This window comes from Alternaria arbusti, assembly GCF_024043155.1.
Source record: "Alternaria arbusti strain BMP 1465 chromosome Unknown scaffold_8, whole genome shotgun sequence".
Taxonomy (NCBI): domain Eukaryota; kingdom Fungi; phylum Ascomycota; class Dothideomycetes; order Pleosporales; family Pleosporaceae; genus Alternaria; species Alternaria arbusti.
This window is the reverse complement of record NW_026249948.1, coordinates 30,813-58,096: the sequence shown is the minus strand read 5'-3', so window position 1 is coordinate 58,096 and position 27,284 is coordinate 30,813. Positions and strand designations below refer to the sequence as shown.

At 51.9% G+C, this 27,284-nt stretch overlaps 7 protein-coding genes across 7 annotated transcripts; 4 read left to right on the top strand and 3 right to left on the bottom strand.

Moving 5' to 3' along the window:
* Positions 1–687: 687 nt before the first annotated feature.
* J4E86_006390 (uncharacterized protein) lies at positions 688–1,633 on the top strand (the record flags this gene model as incomplete). The annotated part of the gene is made up of 2 exons (XM_051446919.1): positions 688–791; positions 841–1,633. 2 exons carry the CDS (start codon positions 688–690, stop codon positions 1,631–1,633), a joined length of 897 nt encoding a protein of 298 aa, XP_051301404.1.
* A 3,000-nt stretch (positions 1,634–4,633) lies between these two features.
* Positions 4,634–6,916, top strand: J4E86_006389 (uncharacterized protein; the record flags this gene model as incomplete). Its single annotated transcript, XM_051446918.1, has 3 exons — positions 4,634–4,928; positions 4,980–6,488; positions 6,540–6,916. The coding sequence occupies 3 exons, from the start codon at positions 4,634–4,636 to the stop codon at positions 6,914–6,916; spliced, it is 2,181 nt and encodes a 726-aa protein (XP_051301403.1).
* A 1,714-nt stretch (positions 6,917–8,630) lies between these two features.
* J4E86_006388 (uncharacterized protein) lies at positions 8,631–9,636 on the top strand (the record flags this gene model as incomplete). Its single annotated transcript, XM_051446917.1, has 2 exons — positions 8,631–9,346; positions 9,405–9,636. The coding sequence occupies 2 exons, from the start codon at positions 8,631–8,633 to the stop codon at positions 9,634–9,636; spliced, it is 948 nt and encodes a 315-aa protein (XP_051301402.1).
* Positions 9,637–13,268: 3,632 nt separating this feature from the next.
* On the bottom strand, positions 13,269–15,106 carry J4E86_006387 (uncharacterized protein; the record flags this gene model as incomplete). Its single annotated transcript, XM_051446916.1, has 5 exons — positions 13,269–13,712; positions 13,764–13,914; positions 13,969–14,137; positions 14,192–14,858; positions 14,912–15,106. The coding sequence occupies 5 exons, from the start codon at positions 15,104–15,106 to the stop codon at positions 13,269–13,271; spliced, it is 1,626 nt and encodes a 541-aa protein (XP_051301401.1).
* Positions 15,107–20,395: 5,289 nt separating this feature from the next.
* J4E86_006386 (uncharacterized protein) lies at positions 20,396–21,077 on the bottom strand (the record flags this gene model as incomplete). The annotated part of the gene is made up of 2 exons (XM_051446915.1): positions 20,396–20,578; positions 20,676–21,077. 2 exons carry the CDS (start codon positions 21,075–21,077, stop codon positions 20,396–20,398), a joined length of 585 nt encoding a protein of 194 aa, XP_051301400.1.
* Positions 21,078–22,448: 1,371 nt separating this feature from the next.
* Positions 22,449–23,019, top strand: J4E86_006385 (uncharacterized protein; the record flags this gene model as incomplete). Its single annotated transcript, XM_051446914.1, has 2 exons — positions 22,449–22,490; positions 22,555–23,019. 2 exons carry the CDS (start codon positions 22,449–22,451, stop codon positions 23,017–23,019), a joined length of 507 nt encoding a protein of 168 aa, XP_051301399.1.
* A 1,042-nt stretch (positions 23,020–24,061) lies between these two features.
* Positions 24,062–24,868, bottom strand: J4E86_006384 (uncharacterized protein; the record flags this gene model as incomplete). Its single annotated transcript, XM_051446913.1, has 1 exon — positions 24,062–24,868. One exon carries the CDS (start codon positions 24,866–24,868, stop codon positions 24,062–24,064), a length of 807 nt encoding a protein of 268 aa, XP_051301398.1.
* Positions 24,869–27,284: the final 2,416 nt, after the last annotated feature.

Sequence of the window (27,284 nt, the reverse complement as noted above, 5' to 3'; positions counted from 1 at the left end):
ATTCAACAGGAAGACTAGCTAGATATACAGTGTTATGTGGAAGAATAAGGGGGGTGATTCAGGCAATTGCGATATTGCTACGCGGGTAGAAGAGAATGAGCCTCGCGGTTGCTTGGTTTTCGCTACAACCCAAGAGCTTTTGAAACCATAGCTGACCCACGCTGATATGCTCTTGCAGGCAAGGGAGCTGGATAGACATCAAGATGTCCAGTAAGGCGGCTAGTATAGGCCAAACCAGGACCTAGGCGATGATCACGTACGACACCGGAATGGACAGTCGTATGATTAGCAATGTCCATGTCTATCTCGTATCAAAGTCCGGAGCGGGCCTTCGTCGGCCGATTACAACACTCCGTCATCGCTCGAGCCCTGCCAAGACACGACCCAAGATACTATACTATTAAACGTCGCGGACGCTAAGTGTCAAGAAATGAGTCTGTGACTAGTCTCATTAGTCAGTCGTATGTTCTCCCAATTGTGGACTGGTATTTAGCGGATTACGATACCCGGGTACCTATCTTCAGCATGGCAAGAATTTCGAGCTACGGAGGATCTACTGGAGGCTGGGCGGAGCTTGTCAGCCTCCAGATTGCGGAAATCGGAGATTAGTACAACTACGTGCCAGCTCCCTCAGTTTTCACGGTTTCCATTGTGAGTTGAATAACGGCGGTTGGGAAGTTCGTCACAATGGTGAACCCTACCTCAGTGCTCGTCGCAGCTTCCTTGCTCATCAACCCTCTTGTCGCGGCTTCGAGTGGAAACAACGAGTATGACGCGGAATACTCTCCCAAGTAATGCTATACCCGCAATCTTGCAGTCAACCATACTCATCTCCCACAGCTACTCAACACCAACCGCATACACCAACATAACATCCATCCTCGACAAAATCCTGGCACGCGGCTACCTAAAAGTCGGCACAACCGGAGACTACAAGCCCTTCTCCTATAAAGTAACAAACCAAACCGCACTTCCCGCCGCACCAGCCATCAACACCACGTACATCGGCGCCGATATCGACTTAGCGCAGTCGCTTTCCAACTCTCTCGGCCTCCCACGTCCAGTTGAGTTCGTTCCTACCATCTGGGCGAACATCACCACGGACCTCGTAGCACAGAAGTTCGATGTCGCTATGAGCGGCGTTAGCATCACCTTGGCTCGCGCACAGAAGGTCTTCTTCTCTACTGCGATTCAACGCGTGGGCAAGGCGGCCTGCGTGCGATGCGCGGATCTAGAAAAGTTCTCGTCGTTGGAGGCTATTGACACTGCGGGTGTCAAAGTCGCTGTTAACCCAGGCGGTACGAATGAAGCATTTGATCGCGCGAATTTGAAGGCTGCTACTATCGTTCTGGTGCAGGACAATAATGCTGTTTACAAAGCTGTTATGGATGGTGATGCCGATGCGATGATTAGCGATATCATCGAGGTTGAATTGCAGGTTCGGTTGCATCCTGATGTGCTCTGCATCGTCAACCCCAATGCGACTTTTACGTTTGAAGAGCTGGGTTATATGGTTGGACGGGATGTTGTGTGGAAACAGTATTTGGATATGTTTGTGCACATTCAGCTTGGAAGTGGTGGGTGGAATCGCACGTTGGAGAAGTGGATGTCGTATAAGTGGCCTTCGGTGTAGATGAGTGTGTGGAAGATAGCTATCGATGGCGAATACACAGAAAGCTGCTCAATCACGAAGGCCAGAAACGTAAGGTCGATAGACCAGGCGCAACAGGAAGCGGGTGGTAAAACCAAATATCAGATCTGGGATTGAATGATGATAGTGGTGGCTGCATTTGCGTCAGCACTAGAACTACCCATGCTTACTGCGCACTGCCTGTACCGTCACTCACTGGCCTATCAAAGCGCCTCTCAGTATCCTTACGCCACAGCGGTGGCCTTTTGGTGATGGCGGCGATGACGCATATCTGTGTCTGAGCTGGTCAACGAAACCTCCATCTTCGCATCATAACCCTCATTCGACGATAGCCATATTTTGGAGAGCGGTTGCAAATGGTCACCCAACAAACGCAAGAAGCTGCCCAGAATGACCCAGCACCTTTGCTCTGGCATGTATCCGTCAACAAAGACAGCAACTCCACCATTCTGTTCATACACGGCGCTTTCGTAGACGCCCACGACTGGGAACTGGTCGTACCCTACATCCAAGACTACCATCTTCTTCTCCCAGACTGCCCTGGACACGGTCACTCATCGCACATATCGTTCTCTATCGAGACATCCGCAGAGCATATCGCGCGTCTGATAGAGGCACAAGCTATCGGCGGTCGAGCCAACGTTGTTGGCCACAGTCTCGGTGCTTCTATCGCTGTCTGCCTTGCTGCGAACTACCCTCATGTCGTCGAATCGATGTTTATCTCTGGATACAGCGAAGCGCCTGTTTCCAAAGCTCCGCTACTACCTTACCTGCTCTGGGCCTCAAATCGCATTGAAAACGCTGTCCCACGACCTTGGATTCGCTGGCTCATGGACGGTACAGATCTCCGCCGCACAAATAGTCCTTCGCTATCGCTTTGTACACAGATTGCGCATACCGACGGCGTAGCGGCGCAACTTCGACCGTGGTCTGCACGAACATTGATCGTTGTCGCTAATAAGGGTGGGCTGGTCCCATCTAACGATAGCCCGGAGGCTGCTCGAAAACTCGCCAAGATGGGGAATGGGAATGATGCCACGACTCTTGCTTATACGCATCCAGGTATGAGGCATCCTTGGAATAGGCAGGCTCCTCGTCTGTGGGCAGAGACTGTTGTGGCGTGGGTTGAGGGGAAGGAGCTTCCAGCTGGCTTTGTGCCACTGTAGGCACTTCCAAGGTTAACGGGAAGGCACGTGATACTTCTGCTTCGCGTTGATAGCAGCGACAATTCACTGGTTGTAGAAGGTATAGCATGTGGTTGCGTAAGAAGAAGGCACGACCTTGGTCGCTAGCTCACGTGACAGAATGCATCTCAGTTGACGGTCATCGGTACCAGAGTGCACTATCATCACAGATCACCTCGATCTGTTGCGACCGACGGAACGGAGATGAGAGGTATAATCCAGAGCGCTATACCCAGGTAGTGAAGGAGCGACACTGGCGGGCGTATGAAATTGCACGTGAGATTGCACCAACATGGGCGGATGATCAGGCGCCCGAACCTGCATGGGAAAGATAGCAGGAAGTCGAATCGACGATGAAAACAGTGAGGACGTCTCTTCGTGAGGTTTGCACTTGGCTATAGTGTGGCGCGCAACCGTGGTGGCTGTTGTGTAGGTCTTGGTGGTCTCACTGTGCAGATGACGAGGGCGCCTGGCCACGGCTGATGTGACGGCTGGCGGGTGCTGGGGCTAGTGATCGGCTTAATCACGCAGCTCTCGCGGTCTCGAAGCCTTCAAAGTTTCTAGACCGCGCAACTACCAGACGCCGATCGCACAGCACAAACACAAAGACAGAAGGTGTAGAAGAGCTCCTCTTCTGACTGCAGCAAGTTTGTCTCCTTTCAAAGGGGTACTGTCATGACAACAAAGACAGATGCAGACTGTTGAACCACAACAAAAGTATTTCGGGCCTACAGTATACGAGGGAACGTCATCCCTCGAAGCAGCACTTGGTCTCTTTGGGCAGCTGCAGTGTTCAAATTCTCACCTAGTGGCCGAGCATCTATTTTTACCACCCTGGGGTGCTGCACAGCCACGCTGGCGCCGTCCATGGGGTCATCGGCGTAGGCTACCAAAGTGAATTTGATGATGATGAACTCCTATGATTCTGTGTGCACAAGAGATGATGATGGCGAGATAAGCTCTTTGTGCACGGCTTGAAGCTTCAGGCAGTTCTGCGACTCCGCATCGATGACACGATGGTTGACTTGGCGACGGCAACGGTCTCGAGCGGACCGGGGTAGTTTGATAGGCCCGCCTTGCACGGCAGCAGTCTTCAGCTGCCAGTATACGACAGTAGTGGTGTATTGGCGTGTGAGGGCAGCGTGTCTCGCAGTAGCAGCAGATAGTGATGACCTAGCGATAAAAAGCATTCCTTCCCCAGCTCGCGCAAGAGTCCCTGACAGCTCCCCAACGTCAACCCCATCTGCATCCCATCGTGTTCTCGAACGCGGCCCAACACCCATCATCCTTCGATAGCGTCGGATCCAGCGACTGCGCCATCGCGGAATTAATCGAGGCTAGCGCCGCGCGTCCCTTCCTGATTGGAGTGAACCCCCTTGGCTGTCGCCGCACGGTTTCAGAAGAGAGGCAGATTACCGGCTTCAGCGCCTCGTCCTCATTTCAACCACATCGCTCCCTCGTTCGTCAGTCGTTTCACTTTTGCGTCCCTCGTACCTGCCGACTCGACCCCAAACCCTCTTCCCGGCTCGCCGCTTCCTCGACGCGCCTTCCCTCTGGACGCTTGCCTTTGTTTACCGCTTTCCATCAGGCACGAGAAAGGTTGAACCTGCGGCCGACCCCCGTTTAATCTACTGCTTGTTTCTTTTGCTACACTCGCTTTTGTCAGCAAGCACCCGCGCATACCAACGTCGCCCGACCCTTCGCTGCTGCGACCGTCGCTCGCTGTCGACACCCGCACCTCGAGAACGCCCCCGGGCGCACAACACCGATAATGAGGCCCCACGCGACATACTCGGCCATGCTCGCACCTTTCATATTACTGGCATCGGCGCCACTGAGCGTACTGGCTGCCGACATTCTCAAGACCAACGGTTTCAGCTCCTGTCTGGAAGGCACAGGAGACATCAAGGTCAACAAGCTGAATATCGAGTTCGATCGTTCTATCAAGAAGGTCAAATTCGATGTGTCCGGCACCAATGAGGTTGAGCAGAAGGTCATGGCAATCCTCACTGTAAACGCATATGGCAGAGAGTTGTACAACAAAGAGTTCGACCCTTGCGATGGCGAATACAAGGTCGACCAGCTATGTCCAGGTACGCATATAGCGATGATATGCGCATAATGTACAAGCTAACATGTAGCAGTTCCCAAGGGCACCTTCGGCGCACAGGGCGAGCAGAGCATCCCCGACAGCATCATGTCCCAAATCCCCAGCATCGCCTTCAACATTCCCGACATCGACAGTCAAGCCAGGATGCAGCTCAAGGCCAAAGATGGAGGCAAGGACCTGGCCTGTATTACCTCTCAAGTCAGCAACGGACAATCACTTTCTACAGCAGGAGTACAATACATCGCCGCTGGAATTGCTGGAGCTGCCTTGGCTGTTACCGGTCTGGCTTCGCTCGCTGGCGCTGGACACCCTGGTGCGGCGCAGTCCAGTCCTACCTTCGGCGACGTCATCGGATGGTTCCAGGCCATGGCTTTGAACGGCATGATGAGCGCTGACGTCCCTGGTGTATACCGCAGCTGGTCCCAGAACTTTGCCTTTAGCACCGGTCTTATCTACTGGGAGGGAATGCAGCACTCCATCGACAACTTCCGTAAGAGCACCGGCGGCAACCTCACCCAGAGCAGTGTCGAATTTCTCAAGAACGCTACCCTCGTACACGTGGACCAGAACATGACCTTGACCAAGCGCAGCTTTGACGTCCTGTTCGCTCGCGATGAATTGAACACGAACGTCAACGATACTGCCGAAGAGGGAGGTGACAACAAGGTCATTGTCTACGCAAAGGACATGCAGGGCTTCATCCAGGAGTACACCATTCCTGACCGTAACGCCTTCATGACAGTGCTACTCATCTTCGCCATCATTATCGCTGCCATCACCGTTGGTATCCTCCTTTTCAAGGTCATTCTGGAGACATGGGCACTATTTGGCAGCTTCCCGAAAAAACTGACAAGCTTCCGTAAGCGATACTGGTGGACTCTGGCCAAGACGATTACCAACTTGATCCTCCTGCTTTACGGTATCTGGGTTCTCTACTGTGTCTACCAGTTCAAGAACGGAGACTCGTGGGCTGTCAAAACACTCGCTGGTGTCACTCTAGCTGCATTCACCGGAGTGTTGGCCTTCTTCACCTGGAAGATCTGGAGCACTGCGGACAAGTTCAAGAAGATGGAGGGAAAGCCCGACGCTCTCTACGAAGACAAAGAGATCTGGCGCAAGTACAGCATGTTCTACGAGAACTACAAGAAGAGCTACTGGTGGATCTTCGTACCGGCCATCATCTTCATGTTCGCTCGTGGTTGCGTTATCGCAGGAGCAGATGGCCACGGTCTCGCACAGGCTGCTGGTCAACTCATCGTCGAGTCGCTTCTCCTTGTCATGCTTCTCTGGGCTCGTCCGTACACGCTCAAGTCTAGCACCTGGATCAACATTACCATCTCGGTCGTTCGCGTCTTGTCGGTCGTCTGCATTTTGGTCTTCGTCGAAGAACTTGGCATGAGCCAGACCACTAAGACCGTCACCGGTCTGGTCCTTGTCGTTGTGCAGGCTTCCCTCACTGGTGTTCTTGCTATCCTCATTGCAGTTAACGCCATCATCATCTGCTGCAAGGAGAACCCTCACCGTAAGAAGAGAAAGGCAGCTGGTAAGTCTTCTCCACCCCCTGCTTGCCGACACCCTCTAACAGCCTCTGCAGAGAAAGCTCGTGACCTCGACACCCTTACTCCTCTCGACGCACGCAACTCGCTACTCATGGACCCCCAAGAGTACAAGCGAACCTCGCTTCCATCGCCGTTCGGTCCCCGCACCGCCGGCTACGACCGCGTTCCTCTCGCGGATCAGAACACCGCATACAACGGTCCCGGTGGTCGTTCATTCGGAGACGACCAAGGACACTTGCTCGCCGATGCATCCACATTCGGTCGCACAGCAACGCATGAGCGAAACTTGAGTCGCGAAAGCAGTCCCGGGCGCGAGGCGGATGTCGGCTTCCACCAACCACCCGGCTACGTGGCCAACGCGCCATGGCAGCCTCAACAACCACGAGGCCCTCCCGGCCCCTATGCCTACTAAGCCAGAGCGAAGACCTAAAGAAGCGAAACATCTCGCCATCTAGGCATAATCTCCTATTTGTTTTGTTCCTATGTCTGCATCGCGGTGGTCGCATTTGACAAACCATAGAGCGGTCAAACCATATCCTCAGTCATCTATCTCCCGCACACGGACCGGGCCATACCTGCGCTCCACGTCTGTGTATTTACGAATCTTTCCTTGTGTTCATCGAGTTTTTTTGTGTAAAGAAAGATCTGATACAAGCTCTTGTAATCTCATGCAAAGCGGTAAGCCTGGGGCTCGCGCACACATACCACTATCTTTTCTGCTATATCGTCAAGGTGGAGTGAAGGAGAAGAAGGCTGGAAAAGGGATGGAGTGAGGGGAGTTGGAAATGGAATGGGAACGGCAATGTGAACTAGGATGTAGCGAAAGATGTAAATATCAATACCCAACTGTTATATCGCTGTTTCATGTACCTCTCCGTGGTTGTGAGTGTTGCCTGCCCAGAGCATGCCATGTCTTGAGATCTTACTACACGCAGCTCGGCGGCACCTGGCCTAGAATCGTCCAGAGCACGTGCGATCCTAACTTTCGCCGATAAGCCCTGCAGGCAGAGAGCTACCCAGCCGGCCAGCTGAACACTCGCTGCAGTCCCAAAATGTTGGGACACACTTCGCATGCGCCACCCCTGAGCCAATACATCCTAGCGACGTACCTTGCCTGCGCTGCGACATGTAGTATCTGAATAAAAAGACGACGCAAAATTCTCGACAGCCCGACGCAGATTTGTACCTGCCGATCCCTCAGATCGCTCGATGTAAATCCTAATTCCATCACCCTCGTCCCACCTAAAAACCACGCTTTTCCCGGCGAACGCCTCCGGCAAAGTCGATCTCCCGAGAATTTACTTTGGGTCGTGCCTTGTCCCCTTTTGTGGCGCGGGCTTATGGGGCGCTTGTACCTGCGTCACGGCAGGCGTCACCACAAGTTCCAAAACCTACCTAGCACAACGCCACTACGCTTTTCTGAGCGGCGCGGCAGCAATCTAGCCGGCTCCCAAGATGCCGGTTTATCTCTTTTCGATAGATGCTAACAGCCATGGTGCAGGTGTAGCGTGGGTGGGCGGTGGGGTTATATTGTTATCTCCAGCCTCGTAGCGCACCTAGGCATCTTTTTTCTGAAGTACCTGAGTTCATGACGTTTGACGGCGTTGGAAGCTAACAAGTTTTTGACTCGTACGGGTATCTATTTGGGAAGAAAGGCCCTCGCTGTGTAGCTGATCGTTCGTTTCCTGTTCTCTTTTCCGGACTTTTCGACTTGTGTACGATACCCGGCTTGTTAATTGTCTCGCCTTGGCCCGGTTGCAAAGGCGCTTTTGTGGCTTGCGTAACGACTCGCTTTTGAGGTTTCTCCTGACAGCTTTGGAAATTTTCCTGGCTGAGCTGGCTAGAAGAGGTGGAAATTTCCTGGAAGGTATTCTTGCTTCGTTACCTACCTGATCGCCTCCTGCTGTCTACTTTGTCTTTGCCCATTGCGACGAGCAAAGAGGTATCTTGAGGTGTCCCTGAATAACGACACCCAATCGCACGGCGACCAGACAATCAGCAACGGACCCCTTCGCGGCCTATCTTCGTATCGCTGGTACCGAACACCAAGATCCACTTCCAAAAAAGTCGGATTTCACACATCGCTACGTCCGAGAGCACTTCACCACACGACCCTCACAGCAAAGATGCGACGAACCGCGCTTCTCAGCGCCGCAACGGTGCTGCTTACGAGCACAACCTCCACAACCGCACAATCCACGGCCTCAACATCGTCAAAACGCGGCCTCGTCTACGTCCCCTCCGATGACCACCCCGACGACGACAAGATCTGGACCACCGGTCCATCACCACCAACATGGTACTACAACTACCAAAAAGACCCCTCGTCCGCGTATAAAGATAACCCAGACATGCAATTCGTCCCCATGCTCTGGGGCGCCTCTGACAGCGACACCGGCACCCCATTCCTCGACTCCGTAAAGCAGCAGATCAAAGACGGAACGAACATAACCGCCGTCCTCGGCTTCAACGAGCCCGACGGCGGCCACAGCACCGGTGGCTCCAACCTCGCAGTCACCACCGCCGCCGCACGCTGGAAAGCCGAAATCGAGCCCCTCAAGGAACTCGGTATCAAACTGGGTGCCCCCGGTGTCACAGGCGCAGAATCCGGATGGCAGTGGTTAGAGAACTTCTTCAACGAGTGCGATGGCGGTTGTAACCCCGACTTCATCCCTGTGCATTGGTATGGCAATTTCGAGGGTATGATGAGCCATATTGGACGCGTTACGACGATGTGGCCGAATATGACGGTGTGGGTTACGGAGTATGGGTATCCGAATCAGCCGCTTGAGGAGACGCAGAGTTTTTATAATATGAGTGCGCAGAGCTTTGATAGTTGGCCGTGAGTATTCGTCTGATGTCGCTTTTGGTAGTGATAATGTTGGCTAATGCTGTTTCAGGAACATCACGCACTACTCCTACTTCGGCGCTTTCCGATCGGATGTCAGCAATGTGGGTGCGAACGCTGCGATGCTTACCCAGGACGGCGAGTTGACGGATATCGGATCGTGGTATATGGGCGGTGCGGCTACGAATAACATTCCTGAGGCTTCTGGTGCGTCGGCGGTGGGGGCTGCACCGGCTACCCTTGCTCTCAGCTTGGTGGCGACGTTGTTCTCGTTTCTTGCTTAAGGCTGCAAAGAGAGGCCTTTAGCTATTATGCTAACCAAGGTGTCTTTTGGGCGCAATGCTCATGCGGGTGTGAGAACACTGCTGCTTGCCCAGTCTGAAACGGCATGATGACGAAGTGCAGCTAGCTAGAAACGGCTCTCGTGGGGAACTATAGCATTGCGAAGGCGTTCAGGGTTCGAAATCGTTTAGACATCGTAATAGACCGGGTCTTCCCTATTAACAATGTGCTAAAGGACGTTATGAATATGGACTGTCCTTAGTGATCGGCCTTTCAGCAGACACTATTGTGTAAGGCTACTCAGAGTCTCTACCGGGTCAAGCGGGGACTTGATCCCGTGCAACACCGTATGAGCAGGCGAACCAATGTGTCATCAGACTCGCAACTGGAGGCAGATAATCGCAACGTCTGGGCTCATGGGCTGCATCCATGTGCCCATAAGACGGATAGAGGAGCATGGGGCGCAGCTGGGCCCGCAGATCGGCATCGCGGGGAAGGCCCGCATGTGCGGGCACCCAAACCTATGATCTATACATACATCACAGATTTGCACACGAACTCCAGGAGTGAGCACGGATAGTTCGCAGAATCTCTGAGTTACCCTAGCTTCCTTTTTCTAAGTTTTCCGACTACTTCTGCGACCGTTATCCTTAATGGTAATGTACAAGGCTGAGAGGCTGTAACCATCCCGAGGTCTGGTAGGGCTTCACCTACAAGGCTGGAAAAAGTAACTACCCATGCGAATTTGACAAGCCGCTCGAGACGAGAAAGTTCTGAATAGAGGGTGCATTCATCTATACCTAGGTACCGTGCGTTGAAGTTCCTCGAGCTGACCAGAGTAGGTATGCGCGGCAATGCATCCTGATCCTACAGGGCGGATGTCGACACGGCTTCAACAATTTTCAGTTGGATAGGCTGCGCGTTACGGCTTGACGCCACATCCACTCGATCGTCTTCAATCGTAGCCCCCACAGAGTGCGAGGCGCACTGCCACCCAAGAGAACGCGGCTCGTTGCGCCCTTTAATGGCCTGCCGTCCCCGCTCGCACATCCTGATTCTTCTCTCATTGCAACATGTCTTCCTTTGCGTCTGCCAGAAGTGATGACAGCGAAAATCACTCGGTCGAGCGTCCGCCAATCGCGTCACACCCGAAAGTTGACCGCAATGTTTATACTGCCATCAGTGTCTCTGATGAAGGGCCTTGTGACAAGGCTGAACGAGCCGAAGAATCTTCAGGCAGTCATCCATCCACCACGTCCGCTGCCCACTCAATCTTCCGCCGATTGCACTCGCGATGGGTTGATGGTTGGGCGGCAGAACTTATGAGCTGCGCATTGTCTATCATTGCGATGGCTTCTCTCGTGGCGACGCTTTGGTACTTCGATGGACGTGTCATCACGGAGATGCCGCTCAAGATCTCGATCAACACGTTAGTTGCCATCCTTGCTGGTATCACAAAGTCTTCCCTTTTGCTTCCAGTCGCGGAATGTAAGTAGCTTGAGCCTACGATTCCTGTACATAGAAGCTAATTTAATTAAGGCATTAGTCAGTCGAAGTGGTTGTGGTACTCAAAAGCACGCCGCTTAATCGACTTCGAAGGGTTTGACATTGCGAGTCGTGGGCCTTGGGGATCGTTGCTGCTCCTCTTTCGGTTAAAACACCGGTACGTCTTGACTAGTACTCTCGTCTTGGACATATCTAATTGTCTACTTCTAGACATGTCGCTGTACTTGGCGCATGGATCACCTTGCTTGCGCTAGCCATCGATCCTTTCACACAGCAGATCATTCATCCTGTAACGTGTGATAGAGCGGTCTTTGGGACTCTAGGAAAAGTTCCTCGTGCAATCAATCTAACTGGCGTTGATGAGACCATCTACGACCGTCAAGGTGTGGAGATGAGCATGCTGGCCAGCATATACACTGATCTCGTCGAGGGTGATCGGCCGATCGATGTGCAATGCCCTACGGGGAATTGTACATTTACGCAGAAATTAAATCCACACGTATCTTACCAGACTCTCGGCTTCGAGTCTGCGTGTGTCGATGTCTCCAAGGAAGTTCGAATGGAAAACTCTACGAAAAACCTCGAGGGAGTAAATCAGACATGGTCTATCCCTAGAATTACCACTAACGAGACCTTAAAACTGATACCGGATAATGCTTGGTCCGAACGATGGCCAGGTACCCTCTGGCGCATCGGTGATGAGACTAGGCTATTAGCTACAATGAATGATGATCACGGAAAGGTATATTTCCCAGAATATTGGACGGCGAAGCAAAACGAACCCCCGATCGTCAGCTTCACGACGCTGATGTTGAACGTCGACAGAAGTAACTGCGAGGGGGCTTTTTGTGGAACATCAACAGACGTGCCACTTGCCGTTGAGTGCAAATTCTGGCCGGCCATTCTCACTCTCAAATCGCGCATCGACTCGGCAGATCTATACGAGACCACCGTGGATTCTGAGCCCCTCAATTACCACGCATCACCAACCTACGACTATTACTACGACCGTTGGGACGCAATGCCTGCTCAGGTGCTACGTGACGGATTCTGGGAGCCATGCACCGGTTCGAGTTTGGAAACCCCAGACAAACCGGTCCTCAACATGACGTGGTATGCACGGGACTGCGTTTGGAACATCGATTGGCATGCAGTTGCCGGGATCCGTCAAACCTTCACACGAATGTACCAGAATCAGACTTTGTGGAATGGAACCATACCCGGAACCATAGGTGAAGCATGGCTCAAAAGTCTTTACCACAACGGGCAGTCCAATCTCTCTATAGTCGAGGAATATGCTAGTAAGATAGCTCGAGCGATGACTAAACAGACACGACGGATCAGGGCATCCATAGATCCAGAGTATGGCTTCGCTAAGGGGACTGTTATGGAGACGGCAACGTGCATTCAAGTTCGATGGGCCTGGATCATTTTTCCCACAAGCTTGATCGCATTCACGATGATCTTCCTCGCCACGACCATTTGGAAAACATGGAGGAGCGATGGGAGCGGCCGGCGCTACGGTATCTGGAAATCTTCAAGCCTGGCAGTGCTACTTGGTGGCTTGCAAGAAGAGGCGCGGGGAAGTGAGGTTCTAGAGAAGAAGAGTGACATGGAGCTCCGTGCGAAAGAACTGAAAGTCTCTTTGAGGCCTGTGGATGGTGGTTGGAGGTTGGGTAGATGAATGTAGAGGTACTACTGTGGTACAGGTGCTGCACATCCGCGGCAGCGGTCGAAGCTAAGTCATGATAATGATTACTAGTAAAATCTAGCAGCGTACAGATTCATTAGGACTACTCAATGGGCAATGAAAGCCTCCAGTCTCAAATGCTTGTGATGACGCAACTTCGCATTCGATACGACTCCGGTCTCAGTTCTGAATAATTCGTTTCGTATTCATGCACCAGGGCTCATATCTGCAGGGCATTGGCAGGACTGTTTACTAACGTGGATTTGTTTTCCTTTTTTGGTTCTCACCCGATGAAAGGGTCGCGTATCGCCTGCCGAGCTTGCGATGTCGTAAGAGCTGACGAAACACGCCAATGAAGATGCACCTCCGATGGAACGCTCAAACACAACGCCTGATCTTGATACTATGCTACGATGCAGACTCGAATCTTCTCACCTGTTACCTCTCTTCCTCCCCATGCTCGAGTGCGGCTGTAGGTACCTCAAACTTCTTGCGACCCCTAACAAACCAATCCACCATCGCAATGACCATGAATCCGATAAGAATCGGTGGCGCATAGTTCATTGTCAAGCTTGTCACCGGTCTTGATGCTGGGAACGATACAAAGATGATGATGTATACCAAGTAGACAATAGTGCAGAGCTTGATCGGAATGCTCCATCTGCCCAATTGAAAGGGCCCGTACTTCGGATGTTTACCGGCAAGCTGACGAGCCGTGAATAGCGAGATAGGGACGAGGTATGATACGTATAGCGCGATGGTAGGTAGGGATATGAGCGAATTGAAGGCGGCTGCGGAACCGAGGTTGATGAGCGATAGAAGGCAGCAGATGAAGCCAACTAGGAAGAGTGCGGGTATCGGAACTTGTAGCGTCGGATGGATCTAGAACTTTGTCAGTTCGATTCGATCACTCTGAGCATGGTCAAGACTCACGTAGGTGAAGTGCTGGTGAAAAGGAAGGCCTTTGTCGGATGCGAATCGCCAGACTAATCGAGCCACGGATGCAACGATGTTAAAGTTGCCAACCATGAGTTGAAGTCCCATCAAAACCGTCATCGCCGTTGATGCTGCCTTAGACCCTGTTCTTTTGCAGTATGTTAGTATTGAACGTGTGTCGCCACTCAGGTGGTGCACTTACGCGGAGTAGAAGACCTCCGTAATCGGCAAGATCGATTTCGCGACGGCTTCTTCATCACCAATGCAGAACATCAAGCAGATACAGAAAGCCACCATCATGATTGCGTTCAGAGAGGTTGCCAAGATCATAGCTTTGGGCACCCGCTTGCGAGGTTCTTTGGTCTCCTCGACTGTGGACTATGTTAGCACTGGGATTGGAGGTTGAGTTGGGTTGCGCAGCTTACTCATGTGGAGGACACCATCAAAACTGCTGATGGGATATGCTACAGCGAGCATGCCAATAGAGAATGCAACACCGGGATTTTCCCAACCGGCGTCCGTGTGCAGGGTCATGAAGACGTACTCGGGTGTACTGCGCTTCGCAAGCGTGCAGAGTGTCGCAACGATGGCCACGAAGAAGACAACGTGGAAAATGCCACCGATCGTTTCCAGATAGTTGATGATCTTTCGCAAGTAGAGGTTAAGAACTAGCGGAACAATGAGGAAAGCGATCAGAAACACCGTCGAGTGCCAGGCCTTTGGTTCGTAGCTTGGACTGTTGAAGATAATCAAGCCGGACAAGGTGTTCGACATGAAGGAGAAGGCGCCGGCGCAGCTGCAAATCCAGGCAATGACTGTGATCCAGCCCTGAATAAACCCCCAGAACTCGGGAGCGAATGAAGCGAAGCGCGCCGACCATCTGTACTGTGCACCTACGGTGGGGTCCATGGAGGCCATCTCCCCCAAAGCTGTAGCAACGAGGGTAGAGCCGACGCCAGCGATCATAGACCCCCAGACAAGCGCGGCAGGGCCACCATTGAGCCATGCAAGCTGGAATGACAAGCCAACAGCTTCCCATGCTACTTGGAGTGTGAAGCCAAAGTTGTTGATGGCGAGTTGGTTTATGTAGCGCTGAGAGAGAAATTAGCTGGCCAATCTTTGAGCAATGAATCGGTGGGACTTACTTGGAACCCGCCACTACTTGAGGAACCAGAGGGGAGAGTTTCATCCTTGCGTCTCTCCGTCTTCTCCCGTAGTCCATCGTGATAATCTGGAACGGTTGTCGTGACAAGCGTCTCATCCTTGTCCATATCGATGGAACGAGGAGAGGGTCGTAGAGATGCGTCGTGGTCGTGGGAAACCGTGAAAGTACGAAGCATTGTGAGTGGTAAGGGATTTCACTGGACATGGGGTTCAGAGGTTTTATCCTGGGGCTGACCACAAACGACCATTAGAGCCGACCTCTTGTTGAGCGGCATAGATCCTGACATTTGCGAAGCGAGCTGCAGTATACTTCCTGTTTACGTCCCATGCCCGGGCGTATCTCAGGATTCCAACTTGACTCATGTAGTCAAGCTCCAGAAGCAGACCTAGCCAGTCGCCAAAGAGACAGTGGGGATCGCAGGATGCCTACGCCGCAAGTCTGCATCGACGCGAGGTGTCTAAAACAGTTCGTTGGGGTAGAAGCTGCGTTCGAATGTTACCTTGGATGTGCACTGACAGGGTTCTTTACTTCCAGGTCCCCTCTTAACAGCCCTCCCCATTCTCTCCATGCAACATATAGATTGCTAGCCGATAGTACCTAGGTACTATTGAGGCTCGACAACCGCACTCTATCAGTGGAAGAGATGCCTAGGTAGCAGAGCACTAATTGAAGGATTGGTGTTTTTGCGCGCGCGGTACAGCAGCTCGCCTGTCGACAGACACGGAATCTCATTATCAAATGGCGTTAGTAGCTGCGGCTCGCAGCTCTTTGTCTTCTTCGGATCTGAGGCGGCGTAAAAGAAGCATTGCCGTGCGGGTGGGGGAACAGCAACGGCACGGGCCTGACCCTCCCGAGGTCTTGATGGAAATTAGCCCGGGCCTTTAACCTCATTAGGGTCTTGGCGCAGTATTACCGCTAACCGCTCTTCGCCGTCGCTTCAATCATCACTCCACCTTCCTTCCGGGCTTCGCGCTCGAGCTTCATTCATCACTTCTCGCATCGCAAGGAATTTAGGATGTGTACATGAACAGATTTGGAGTCTACATCGAAGTCAGGTCGCCTACTTCGCATGTTCTCACTCATGGATGTTAATGTAGGCTGCAGACCTGTTCAATCTTTTCCTACGTTGACGGTACTCTACTGCTTTCATCAACCTCGCTTCAAGCCGCGCGCGGCGGCGGGCGCCCAGCCGCTCGGTTCCTGTGGATGCACACCCAAGTCACACTCGAGCGATGCGACCTGCCTTTCGCCATCACGCCCACCCTGGTAGGCCGCGTAGGTGGGCATCTATGGCCTTACTGAGACCTTTGCATCGTCCATGATACTCTTGTGCAAGCCATACAGTAAGTTTGCTTTGAGTAGCATCATATACTTTACGCCTCGGCTAATTGACCTCTGACAGCTATCACTCAGTATAAAGGAAGGAACAGAGATGAGGCCTCGAAGGAGTATCTCGCAGGCGACACCGCCTACCGCCATGTCCCTTATAAGTCTCTCTGACGTGATCATCGAAGTCGGCACGGGCTCTGAGCAATATCATTCCTACTGCGCCTCATAGTCGCGTATGAGATGAGGCTCCTAAGAGCGGCGGCGACTCTCTTATCATAGGCACCTGTTTTATGCGAGCAGGGTACTGCCCGCCAACTCCTATGTTGGCTATCAGCGAGAAGGATTTTGCTCCTGCCGTGCCTGCACGAATGAACGCCCGAATGAACCCAGTGAGCTGGTCGTGAGGAAGGACATTTAGTATGAGTGATCTTAGACGTCAGCGTTTCGGTCGTGCCAACTCCAACACTACTTCGTCGCTCTATCATGGCTGGCACGATTCAACCCATAGCCGCACTCACGGCCGAAGACCATGGCCCGATCAACACGATTGTCTCCATCGTTCTTCCAGTTACAAGTATCCTCATCGCAACTGTCCGCATGGCAATGCGGCGGCAAAAGTTCCATCAGCTCGAGTCTGATGACATCGTGTTTGGTGCAGGACTTGTAAGAATTCATATCTCAACTTCCTGTACTCACTTTGCTAACCAAGCTCAGTGTTTTGGTGTCTTCACGTCCATCCTGTCTCACTTCTGCGTCCGAGCAGGCCTGGGCAGACACCAGGATACGCTTGATGACAAGCAAACGGCCCATTACTTCAAGGTAAACAGTTGTATTAGGGGCTGCGGACTTTACTAAACATATACTTATAGCTTTTTTGGACCGCACAAATCTCGGGCGTCATTGCTCTCGCTCTCGCTAAACTATCGCTCGTTGTTCTGTTCCAACGCATCGCTCCAAAACAAGTCGGGCCTAAAGCTACCAGATGGCTTATACCTATGGTCGCTGTCTACACACTACTCTCTCTCTTTCTGATCGCCTTCCAATGCCAGCTACCACAACCTTGGATACTTAGTCCGAAGACTTGCTCTACACATGGCAACGTGTACTATCCGATCACGATCTTTAACATATTAAGCGACACTATACTTGCTTTCTGGATCTTTCCACTTATCCGGGGTGTTCAAATGAAAGCCCATACCAAATCCATTGTATTTTGGCTGTTCGGATCGCGTTTACTCATTTGCGTCGTGGATATTGGACGAATGGTAGTCATTCACAAAGCTCTTCAGCTAGAGGATCAAACACGTAAGGAGCCATGTTCTCATCAGAGCATATCGCTAATCACATCCCAGGATCGCAATTGAGATGGGCCGTAATGGATCAAATCGTTGTTCACCTTTCGATCAATCACGCTACACTACCTCGTATCCAGACCTTCCTCTCGCATCTACAAATCGGCGGTATGAGCACGCATATGGGAGCAAGTCGGGGTGGTATACGGACGACGTCCAAGGGTAGAAGCAGCGCCGCCAAAACCACTCAGGACGACTTGAAAGTGGGGCGGACCTCCGATAAAGCTTGGAACTCATTATGCAACCGTTTCACCGGGAGTGTCAACAGAACGCCTAGCATCTCTGAAGAGCCTCTTCGTCATCAGCACGGCATTGAGCTATCCACAATCGTATACTCCGGGAAGGACGACGCTACACACAGGAATGTGGAGCAGAGTCGATCAGCAGCGACATCGTTATCGAGCTCTAGGGAGGGCTTGACTAGAGAAGACATCGCAGGCTCGCTAGGGGGTGTGAGGGTGCAAAAGGAGTTTCATGTGGTTTATGACCAAATGTGATACGCAGCCTGAGTGACGCGTTTCAAAAGGCTCTCGCATCATATGCATTTATCAAAATATCACGATTTCTCCGTCCGCTTCATGACCAAAAGAAATGACCAACAGAGATGATCTCGCAAGCGACACTTCAAGTATGAGTCGAGATGGCCTATCTAGGGTTTTGCGCAGCGGAGACATTATACTCGCGACGACCAAACAGGAACGTACGTCCCCTTCCATCCAGTCCACATCTTCGCCTCATCCGCACCAGCTACGGGCTCTGCAATCTCTACAAGATTTGCATCGAGTACATCCCGACAGTCATCTTGCTCCGCATTCCTAGCCCAATCAATGGGCTTCTCTCCACCCCTGTCAAGCGCATCTTTGTTCGCCCCATAATGGAGCAGCAGCTTGACACAGTCCACATAGCCTTCTGCTGAAGCAGTATGCAGTGGACTAACATTGTCAAAATCGCATTTGTTGACGTCCGCACCCGCCTCTAATAGTGCGCGAATGACCGACAGTTGGTCACGACACACGGCTCCATGCAGCGCAGTACCTCCGTATCGACTTCCTGGGACGTTCAAGTCTACTCCTTGGTGGATGATATGCTGACATACGTGGAGCAACCCGAAAGATGCTGCATAGTACAAAGCGGTTGCATGCTTTGGGTATGAAGACCAACTACTGCCGGCCGAGGAAGACCCGGCGTTCAAAGTTTGGATCCAGGACATGAACGCTTCGTGATTGGACGGAGAAAAGAACGCAAGAACCTTTTCTTCATGCTGGATTGATGCTTTCTCTGGAGTTTCAGCTGCCCGTAGATAGTATGTCCAGGATGTGGTCGCATGGCGTAGGAAAGGGTAGTGTTCCAAGCGTGCAGCGAAATCGTCCTTAGATGTTGAAGGGCCGCTCTGAAAGCTCCGGAAAGAGAGATAGGTAAGGCAGTCCAAAGCAAGTTCGCGATAGCTTGCTGTTCGATTGAGCGCAAAGCCTGTCGCAGGGCCGTTGCGAATGTCTTGTGAAAGCAGATAGTCTTTCACAGAAAGGTGAGCGAGACGAACATGGCCTGGCCCATTCGTTGAGACTGTGATTAGACTGCCGCAAACAGCAATTATCTCTTCTGCGCTGCTTAGGCACGAGTCTTCATCCAGCTCTTCGCAGTCATGTTCAATAGCGATAGCAGAGTGAAGCTCCTCTAGTGTGACTGGCAACACCGTGAACGAGAGCCAAAGTAGGACTTTGCGAACGATGGGTGTATCAGCGGCGGAAACTCTCATTAGTATGCTTTCATATATCTGTCCGAGCTCCTGTGGGAGGTGCTGGAGAGTGGTCCGGATATCGCGGACGGTTCGAAGCGCAGATACTTGATCAAGACTGCACTGAACCAATCGAAACCTGTAGTGTTACTATCATGTGACGCAAGTTCATGAAATAGGCACTTACATTCCACAAGATCTTCCATGTAAACATACACTAATCTCATCCCTCACAGATGGTTTCAGTCGTAACAAACTTCGATCAGTTTGTAGTCTGTGGTCGATATACGTTTTGATGTCTTCATCGACCTCTCTTGTCCAGCCTTCCATCTGAATGAGCTCGAATGAAGCCAGTGCATCCTGGATATCGAGCTCATGCCGACTCGTAAGGAAGATGCTAATATTCTTTCCCAGGCTCTGGAGATAAGCCATGGATGACAATAACTCCTTCCGCTGAACGCATTCGTCAATCGCATCGACTAGCAAGATGATTCTTCTCGACGCGGAAAGCAAACATAGCATATCTCTCAGCAAGGCCATGGATGGCCGTTTGTTCGAATGGCGACTATGATCAAAAGCAGCCTCTAACTCGTCATAGCTGGCTCCGGTTTGGGAACATATCTGCGCGACCAAAGAGCCTAGAATATTAGTGGGGTCATGTGCTTCGGCCTTGCGGAAGTCGCAATAGAAGAACGCCGCCAACGTGGGTTGCGGCAAAGAAGGCAATAAACTCTCGAGAGACTGGATGACGTTTGCGCTTCGGTCAAGTTAGATGTTGCATACTCGAGAGTTCAACACATACTCACAAAAGGATAGTTTTGCCAGACCCAGCTAAGCGAAGATGTCAGCACGGCCACTTCTGATGTCACAACGTTACATACGAAAGCCGCTCAGCCATAGTCCAGCATTGCCAGAGACAGACCAGGCTTGAAACACCTTCGACTCGATGAACCAGCCGCCTGTTCCAGTTTTCCTTGCAGAAGCGGCTGCTTCATGGCTCTCCCACGGCGTCACTGGAGCAAGCCAATGTGTAAGAGCTCGAGATCGATCATCTGTGCGCATCAGCTGCTGAAAGTTGCACGTTATAAAGAGGCATACCTAGTTCTGCGCTCTCTATCCTAGTGAGGAGCTTGGAAACATTGCCATGCACATGGGCCGTGGTCTCGTTCAGAGAGATGGTCATCTTCCTGATGTCAAGGAGCAGAGCTCTACAAGGCTTGATGAGCTGAGTCTGAGATGAGTGATGAAGTGGGGGCAGCCTACGTCTCATCTGCGGTCAACGCTAGAAGTATAGTGCTTTTGCACCGCTCTATTCTTTCTAGACAAACTTTCGCGTCACCTTCTTTCAGCTGCCAGCCCATAACCTGGGCGAACACTCGCGCTTTCGCCAACAGAGTTGACCTTCCAGAAGTCTGCTTGCCGGAGCTGATCTTCTTCTCTAGATCCAATAGCTCTTGGAGGCAGCGACTTAACGGGCTGGTCTCGGACTCGCATAGTAGTTGGAATGTACGGAAACGTGCTGTGTCGGACTCTTTTGATGTGTCGAGTGCGCGGCAGACCTGTTCTAAGCTCTCCAACACATTTCGAAGGTCTCTTATCTCGTCGATGGTTCTGGTGAGGGACCAAGGACTCTGCTTGAGAGCTGAACGGACTTCGTAGCATATTGTTATAATGGAGCTGGCGACCTGTAATACCGTAATCACGTTTGCGGTAACACTGAGAGGGTCCATAGTCGTTCAATGGCAATGCTTTGCTCAGCGACGATCACGGAAGGCCTATATGAGCTCGGTGGCGTTGCACCTGTTGTGGCGCAGTCCAACAACGTGCTAACCTCCAGGCTGAGCGAGGCATCATATCAGAAAGACACTTTCTTGCTATAGACACCAAGGCTGAAAGAGCCTTAGGCTGCAGTACTTGCATCGCCGACACTGCCAAGGCGCCAGGCGCGCGTAGTGGAGTATGCATGGGACAGCCGTTCCGTCGTCGAGTGCACACCGATCAGCGATCGAATGTCGAACATACAGCGAAGCTTGTATGACGTCGCGCATCGTTTGCGCAGGCTGGTGGATGCGCCATCAAGCGCGCAATAGTTGAAACGGGCAGGAAGTGTTGGTGCACTGCCCGCGAAGACCACGCGAAAGAAGCCGGAGCGCACGATGCAGATCGCAATTACCCACATCTGCGGGGGCCATTCCGCATCTACCCACCTGCGTATCGCGAACAGACACACGTTGCAAAGGCGAACATGTCAACTGCACCCACTTCGTACTGTCTATGGATACAGCTCCACTTAGCTAATCTTTTGAGACCTGCTCTCATACCTGGTCTCGCTCACATGTCTAGGTGCTTTGCCGCCAATGCTGAAAAATCGCAATCATCTTCCCAGCTACCGCCTGCATGGCTGGAAGGTTGCATTGCCCAGGCGGTTTCGATAAGCCTCTTAGAACGGAACGGGCCTGATAAACCCAGGATCAACGCCACCTGGGCATGGATTCATCAGCTGGCTCAGCTCGATATGACCTCGGAAAGAGGAAAGCTCTGGTGATCATGCCGTCACATGCATGACTTTTATCCATCACCTACAGGCCGGCAGATACTCGAGAGCAGATCAGACCTTATAGCTGCGTGCGCACAAAGCCAAAATATGAAATTTCACGACCGGAATCATGTCATGGATATGCGCAGAGCCTGGAAAGTATCCAACTAGATTGTGGACAGATTATTGATCTGGACTGGGTAGCAACTTTGACTTTCTCTGAGCAGACTACATCCGACGCGAGTATGCAGCAACTGTACGGTCACCCTCGTCTGGTGAAGCGAGGGATGGGAGAGCTGCAACGATATCCAATCAGCTCCACACCACCTTCCCGTGTGCCTCCCCCTTTGGCAAGCTTGCGAAGTGCATAATATCTGTTGAGATCCTGCTCCGCTCTTGGTACCTGGCATGACCTAGATCCACATCTTTTGCACGAGCGAATACGCATTCTCTAAGAATGACACCGTCTAACAAAAGAGTCCATGATGGTGGTAAAACGAACAGCAATAAGAAAGCACACAAGCGTTCCAAGCTGGATGACGATTCTCAAGACCATGTGGACACGATGGCGGGTGCGGACGAACAAGACAATGAGACAGCTTATCAGGTGAGCTGACTTCGCCTTTGTATCGCTAGTTGTCAATGTCTCATCGATAATCTGACCGCCCTAGACTCCAAACAAGGCATCAGACTCCCGCGACCCACGCGATACGCGTCAACGACCAAGACTAAATCGCCATGACTCGCGACTATCGGCTATCTTTGCTCCGAAAGCGACCGGCATCGGTGAAGCAAAAGCTTCCTCTCCACCACAAAAGGTCGGGACCTCTTTGCCAAAATTGAGGAGGTATCAGAGGATTCAGCCGACTGCAGTCAAGAGCATAGAAAACCAAGGTATTCGAAACCCTGCCGGTGGTGAGAAGCCCACTAAGACGAAGTCACGGATGCTGAACGCCCTCAAAAAGCTCGAAGACACATACGAAAACTCATCCATTGGGTCTAAGCAGGTCCGCATGCTTATCGTCAAGCCAGGACAAGAATATGACGACATCAACGCAATCCTACAGGTCGTTGATGAAGATCAACTTGGGAACGATGATTATTGCTATGAAGCTCTCTCGTATCACTGGGGCTAGACATTGGCCCCACAGCTGCACCACGGCTTGTAACACTCCCCGTCTTGGATTCTAGCTGCAGAGGACGGGTCTTATGGAGCGGGCGAGGCAGTATTCAGGGGCCGCAAAGCCGGTGACAGCCTTGTAGGCGGTGTACAACGCTTCTGGGCGCAGTACTCAGATCGTTCAATTCGGGGACGGCGATGCTCGAGAGTGGTCACCAAGTCCCAAGTCAGGTCCACGGCTCTCCGTCTTCCCACAAGACAATTCGTTGACAGTATCTGGCTATCTTATCGGGACAGTGAATTGGAGCTCACCTCCGATACGATCCAGCCTTATTCCGCAACGAGGCCTGGAAAAGCTGGGATGGACTTACCGAGATGCGTCGGCAAACAAGCCAGCGCCCGATCAACTTCGCCGTACTTTGGTCGCCGGTCGTGGACCCAACGGCTCAGACGTACCGACGTATTACTCTCGAGCTTGCAACTACTGCCTACTTAACGAGACTCCTAACGGCGATATTGATACGACCGACCTATTGCGCGCAGATGAATCTGTATCACCGCAGAGCATTGTCAAAGACTACTTGGAGCATGTCCGAGCGGTGACCTCCAACAGGGTAATCCTTCAAGGGAGGTCGACTATTCCAGCCGGCTCGCCACCTTCGCACTCAATCCCGACATCGCCAATTTCACCAACTTCGGTGAGAACTTCCGAGGATCTCGTAGGACTCGGCCCGTTAGACACCACAAAGGACGATGTCATTGCGATCTTATATGGGTGCAGCGTACCTGTCATTCTTCGTCGGTCAGGTAGCTATAATCGACCACAGGGGTACAGATTTCTTGGGGAAGCCTACATCGATGGTAAAATGGATGCGGAGTGCACGTCGGAAGGGCATGAGTTGATGGAATTTGTGTTGCACTGAAGGCAACCATGACACTCTCCCAGGTGCGCTTGTAAGAGTCAAGAACATATTATCACTTTCATACCGCAGTTCACGTAGTATTCCAACCGCAACACAAGATCAAACCTGTGGTATACAGCCTTGTTCGAGTACAAACTACATCATGCCAGATCCTAGCGCCTGCTCTCCATTTGCTGCATTTATAGCATTAAGTGCCATGACCGCCGCGAACTGAACAACTCTCGAGTGGTTTAATACCTGTAGCAACCGCGCTTTCCACTCCGACCACCGCTCCAAACTCATCGCTTCACCACCCAACGCATATGTTTTCTCCCCTTCTTCTGCGCCCTGTCGAAACCGCTTCCCACACCCACGGAGCCACGCCGCCGCAGCCGGCACCTCGAAATCCAGCAGCGCGTCTTTCTTCAGAGAATCCTCAATGACTTCATATCCCCAGTCAATAGGAATACCCGCAAGCCCCTCGAATACCAACCGCGCTTCAACCTCAGCCCTTCTCACGTGCTCTTTGCGTAATACGTCACGTTGTGGCCCACTCGCCTTCTCCGCATCCATTTTCCAGCTTCCGGATCGATAACCGATGTCGTACCATCGATTGGCAAAATATGGGAAGCCTTTCCAAAGCTTCGCTTGGGGCCTCTGCGCTGGCTCGACAGCCTCAAAGTCGGGTTCTTCGAGCTTCTCAATGGCGCGCAGTAGAGATATCAAGGGCTCTTCACGGCTGGGACTATCGCCGGGTTGGTCTACAAGAGCGTCGATTAGGAGGACTTGTAGACGAGCTATATCGTTTTTAGGGGAGGCTGAAGTTACTACCTGGCGCGTGATAGTCTGAGCTGCTTCCGCTGCGGTGGTCTTTTCATATAGGTAGTTTTTCAGAGCCTCTACTTCCTGAGGATGATTTTCCTGTTCGGGGGCAAGTTTGGAAGTAAACCAATCGTCCGACATGATGTTGTGCGTTGATATTGGATATGTGTCGATACAGCGAATAGAACAAGCTGTCTTTGGAGTGTGGTGTTGTATGGGAAGTCTGTCTCACAGCCCTCCAACAACTTATACCTAGGTATGGTTGTCACGAGTTATATTGGGTACTCTGACGTCACACACACACGTACCTGTGAGAATTTCGGAAGCTAGATCAGAGCGCATGTTGGACTCTAATACACCACTTTGCCCACGATGGAACAGAAACTTGAGCCTCTGCAGATGAAGGCGTTATGTTGGCGAATCCACGGGTGCTGGTGACACGGAGTTACCTAGGTAACGTTAATTCCCGCATTCTCACAAAGTCACTGCGACCGGTGAGGATAGCAGTACAGTAAGCACGGGGATATATTCAGAAGATGAGGCTGAGCAGACCATTGGCGTTGCAGGATAGGCACTCTACCTAAGTTCCTAGGCAGACTACAGCTGGGCATGAACCAAGATGCGGCCCGCTCGCTTCTGCTCGGCCCCCGCGACCCAACACGCGGCGAATGCTCGAGATGCATTTCCCTACCTGGCAAATGTCTGGCGCGGCTGGGGCGCAGTTCGAGCGGGAAGGGGAAAGTGTGGCGGAGTTCCAGGTCCGAGATAAGATCATACCTAGGTAGGTAACAATTAAAACCCCATGGGCGTTCAGATGCTTTGTGATGCCACTACAACGCGACACAAGATTCACTATTCATACGCCATGTATGAATCTCCGTATAGGGAAGAGCGTTCGGGCGTGGGTGTCGACCCTGGAGGGATCCGGCTATTTGAAAGGTGCGAGCTGGGCACGTGGCTATGACGTCATTGCAGCCTTGTAATTGTTGCTAACCAGCGTAGGGAGCCCACGGACGAGCAAAACAGTGACTACAGCATTGATACTATTCGTGAATCACGTACTAGCTCAACTAAACCGGAGAGCTTTGCCACGAGCAATGGAAATGAATCGCACGACGACGACTTCTTGCTTTTAACCCGATCCGCGGTGTTTCAGCCTCGGCGGCCGGCCAGGCGACCATTTTTGACGGGATGGCGACCCGGAGCAGTCTTGTCGCTCGTAGGAGCGATAATAGTCACCATCTTCAACATCGTCGTCACAATATGGGTATGGAAGAACCCTGAAAACGTCATTGAAAGAACCATCGGAACATTGAGCATTGGTAACTGCGGACGGACAAGAAGATTGAACGTCAGAATTCATCTACTCGTCAACATCCTCAGCACACTACTGTTATGCGCAAGCAACTATTGCATGCAGGTCCTCAGCGCCCCCAATAGGGTAGAGCTTGACCGGGCTCATGCGAAACGAGTATGGCTGCACATCGGGGTACCAAACTTGCGCAACTTCAGACACATTGGACGCAGTAGATTAGCCGTCTGGCTTCTACTGCTCTGCACCTCTGTGCCACTCCACCTGTTTTTCAATTCAGTGGTCTTCGCCAAACTTCAGGCCAACAACTACGCGGTCCTTCCTATCACAGATGATTGGTTCCATGGAGCGCCATATGACACGTCCAACTTTAAGAACCTCACGAAAGGTATTACCGAGGACATGGTGCTAGAGATGGACAAATATCGGCCCAATCTTTCTGATGTCGTCTATCTAAGAAAGGACGGCACGATGCCGAGATACAAGAATATCAGCACGTCGGATTGCTTTACCCAGTACGACAACCATTACGTCTCTGGAGTGGGTAACGTTTATCTGGTGCAAGACTACCCTACAGTGTGGCGGAATAACACAACGTGGCAACTGTGGCGTAACCCCAACACGTCGTATTTTGTTTGGGATGACATTAATTCCCCGTCAGATCGTATAGACCGGAAATCGCCGCACAAACTCGACCTTACGCCCACAACGCAGAGACTACCCGAAATAGCCTCACCAGAGATTTATCCATCGAACACGTGGCGCTGTCCTTCCCATGTAGTCAAGGGCTGCGATGTTCGGAGTCGCTATGAAGTGCCGCACAATCGGTCAGATTGGCGACCTTACGGCAATCGAATCAATCATTGCATAGTCGAGCAAGTCGAAGAATTCTGTAAACTACAGTTCAGCTTCTCTATCGCACTGGCTGTCATACTTTCAAACATTGTCAAGGTGGCCTGTATAGCTGCGACGCTCTTCATCTGTGGAGACCATGCTCCTCTTGTTACGGTGGGCGATGTAGTGGCGACATATCTCGATGAGCCAGATCCGACAACCCGCAATCGCTGTCTATATTCCAGACAGCTTATCGAGTCTCTTTGGGAAAAAGAGGGTAAGCCCCAACAACCAGCGCGGAAATCCATTCCCCAAAGATACAATGCAAAAGAGGAGAGGTGGAGGAAGGCTCCTAGTGAGAGCAGATGGATCTGGACATACGCAACGTAAGTCAGCAGACCTTGACCCACG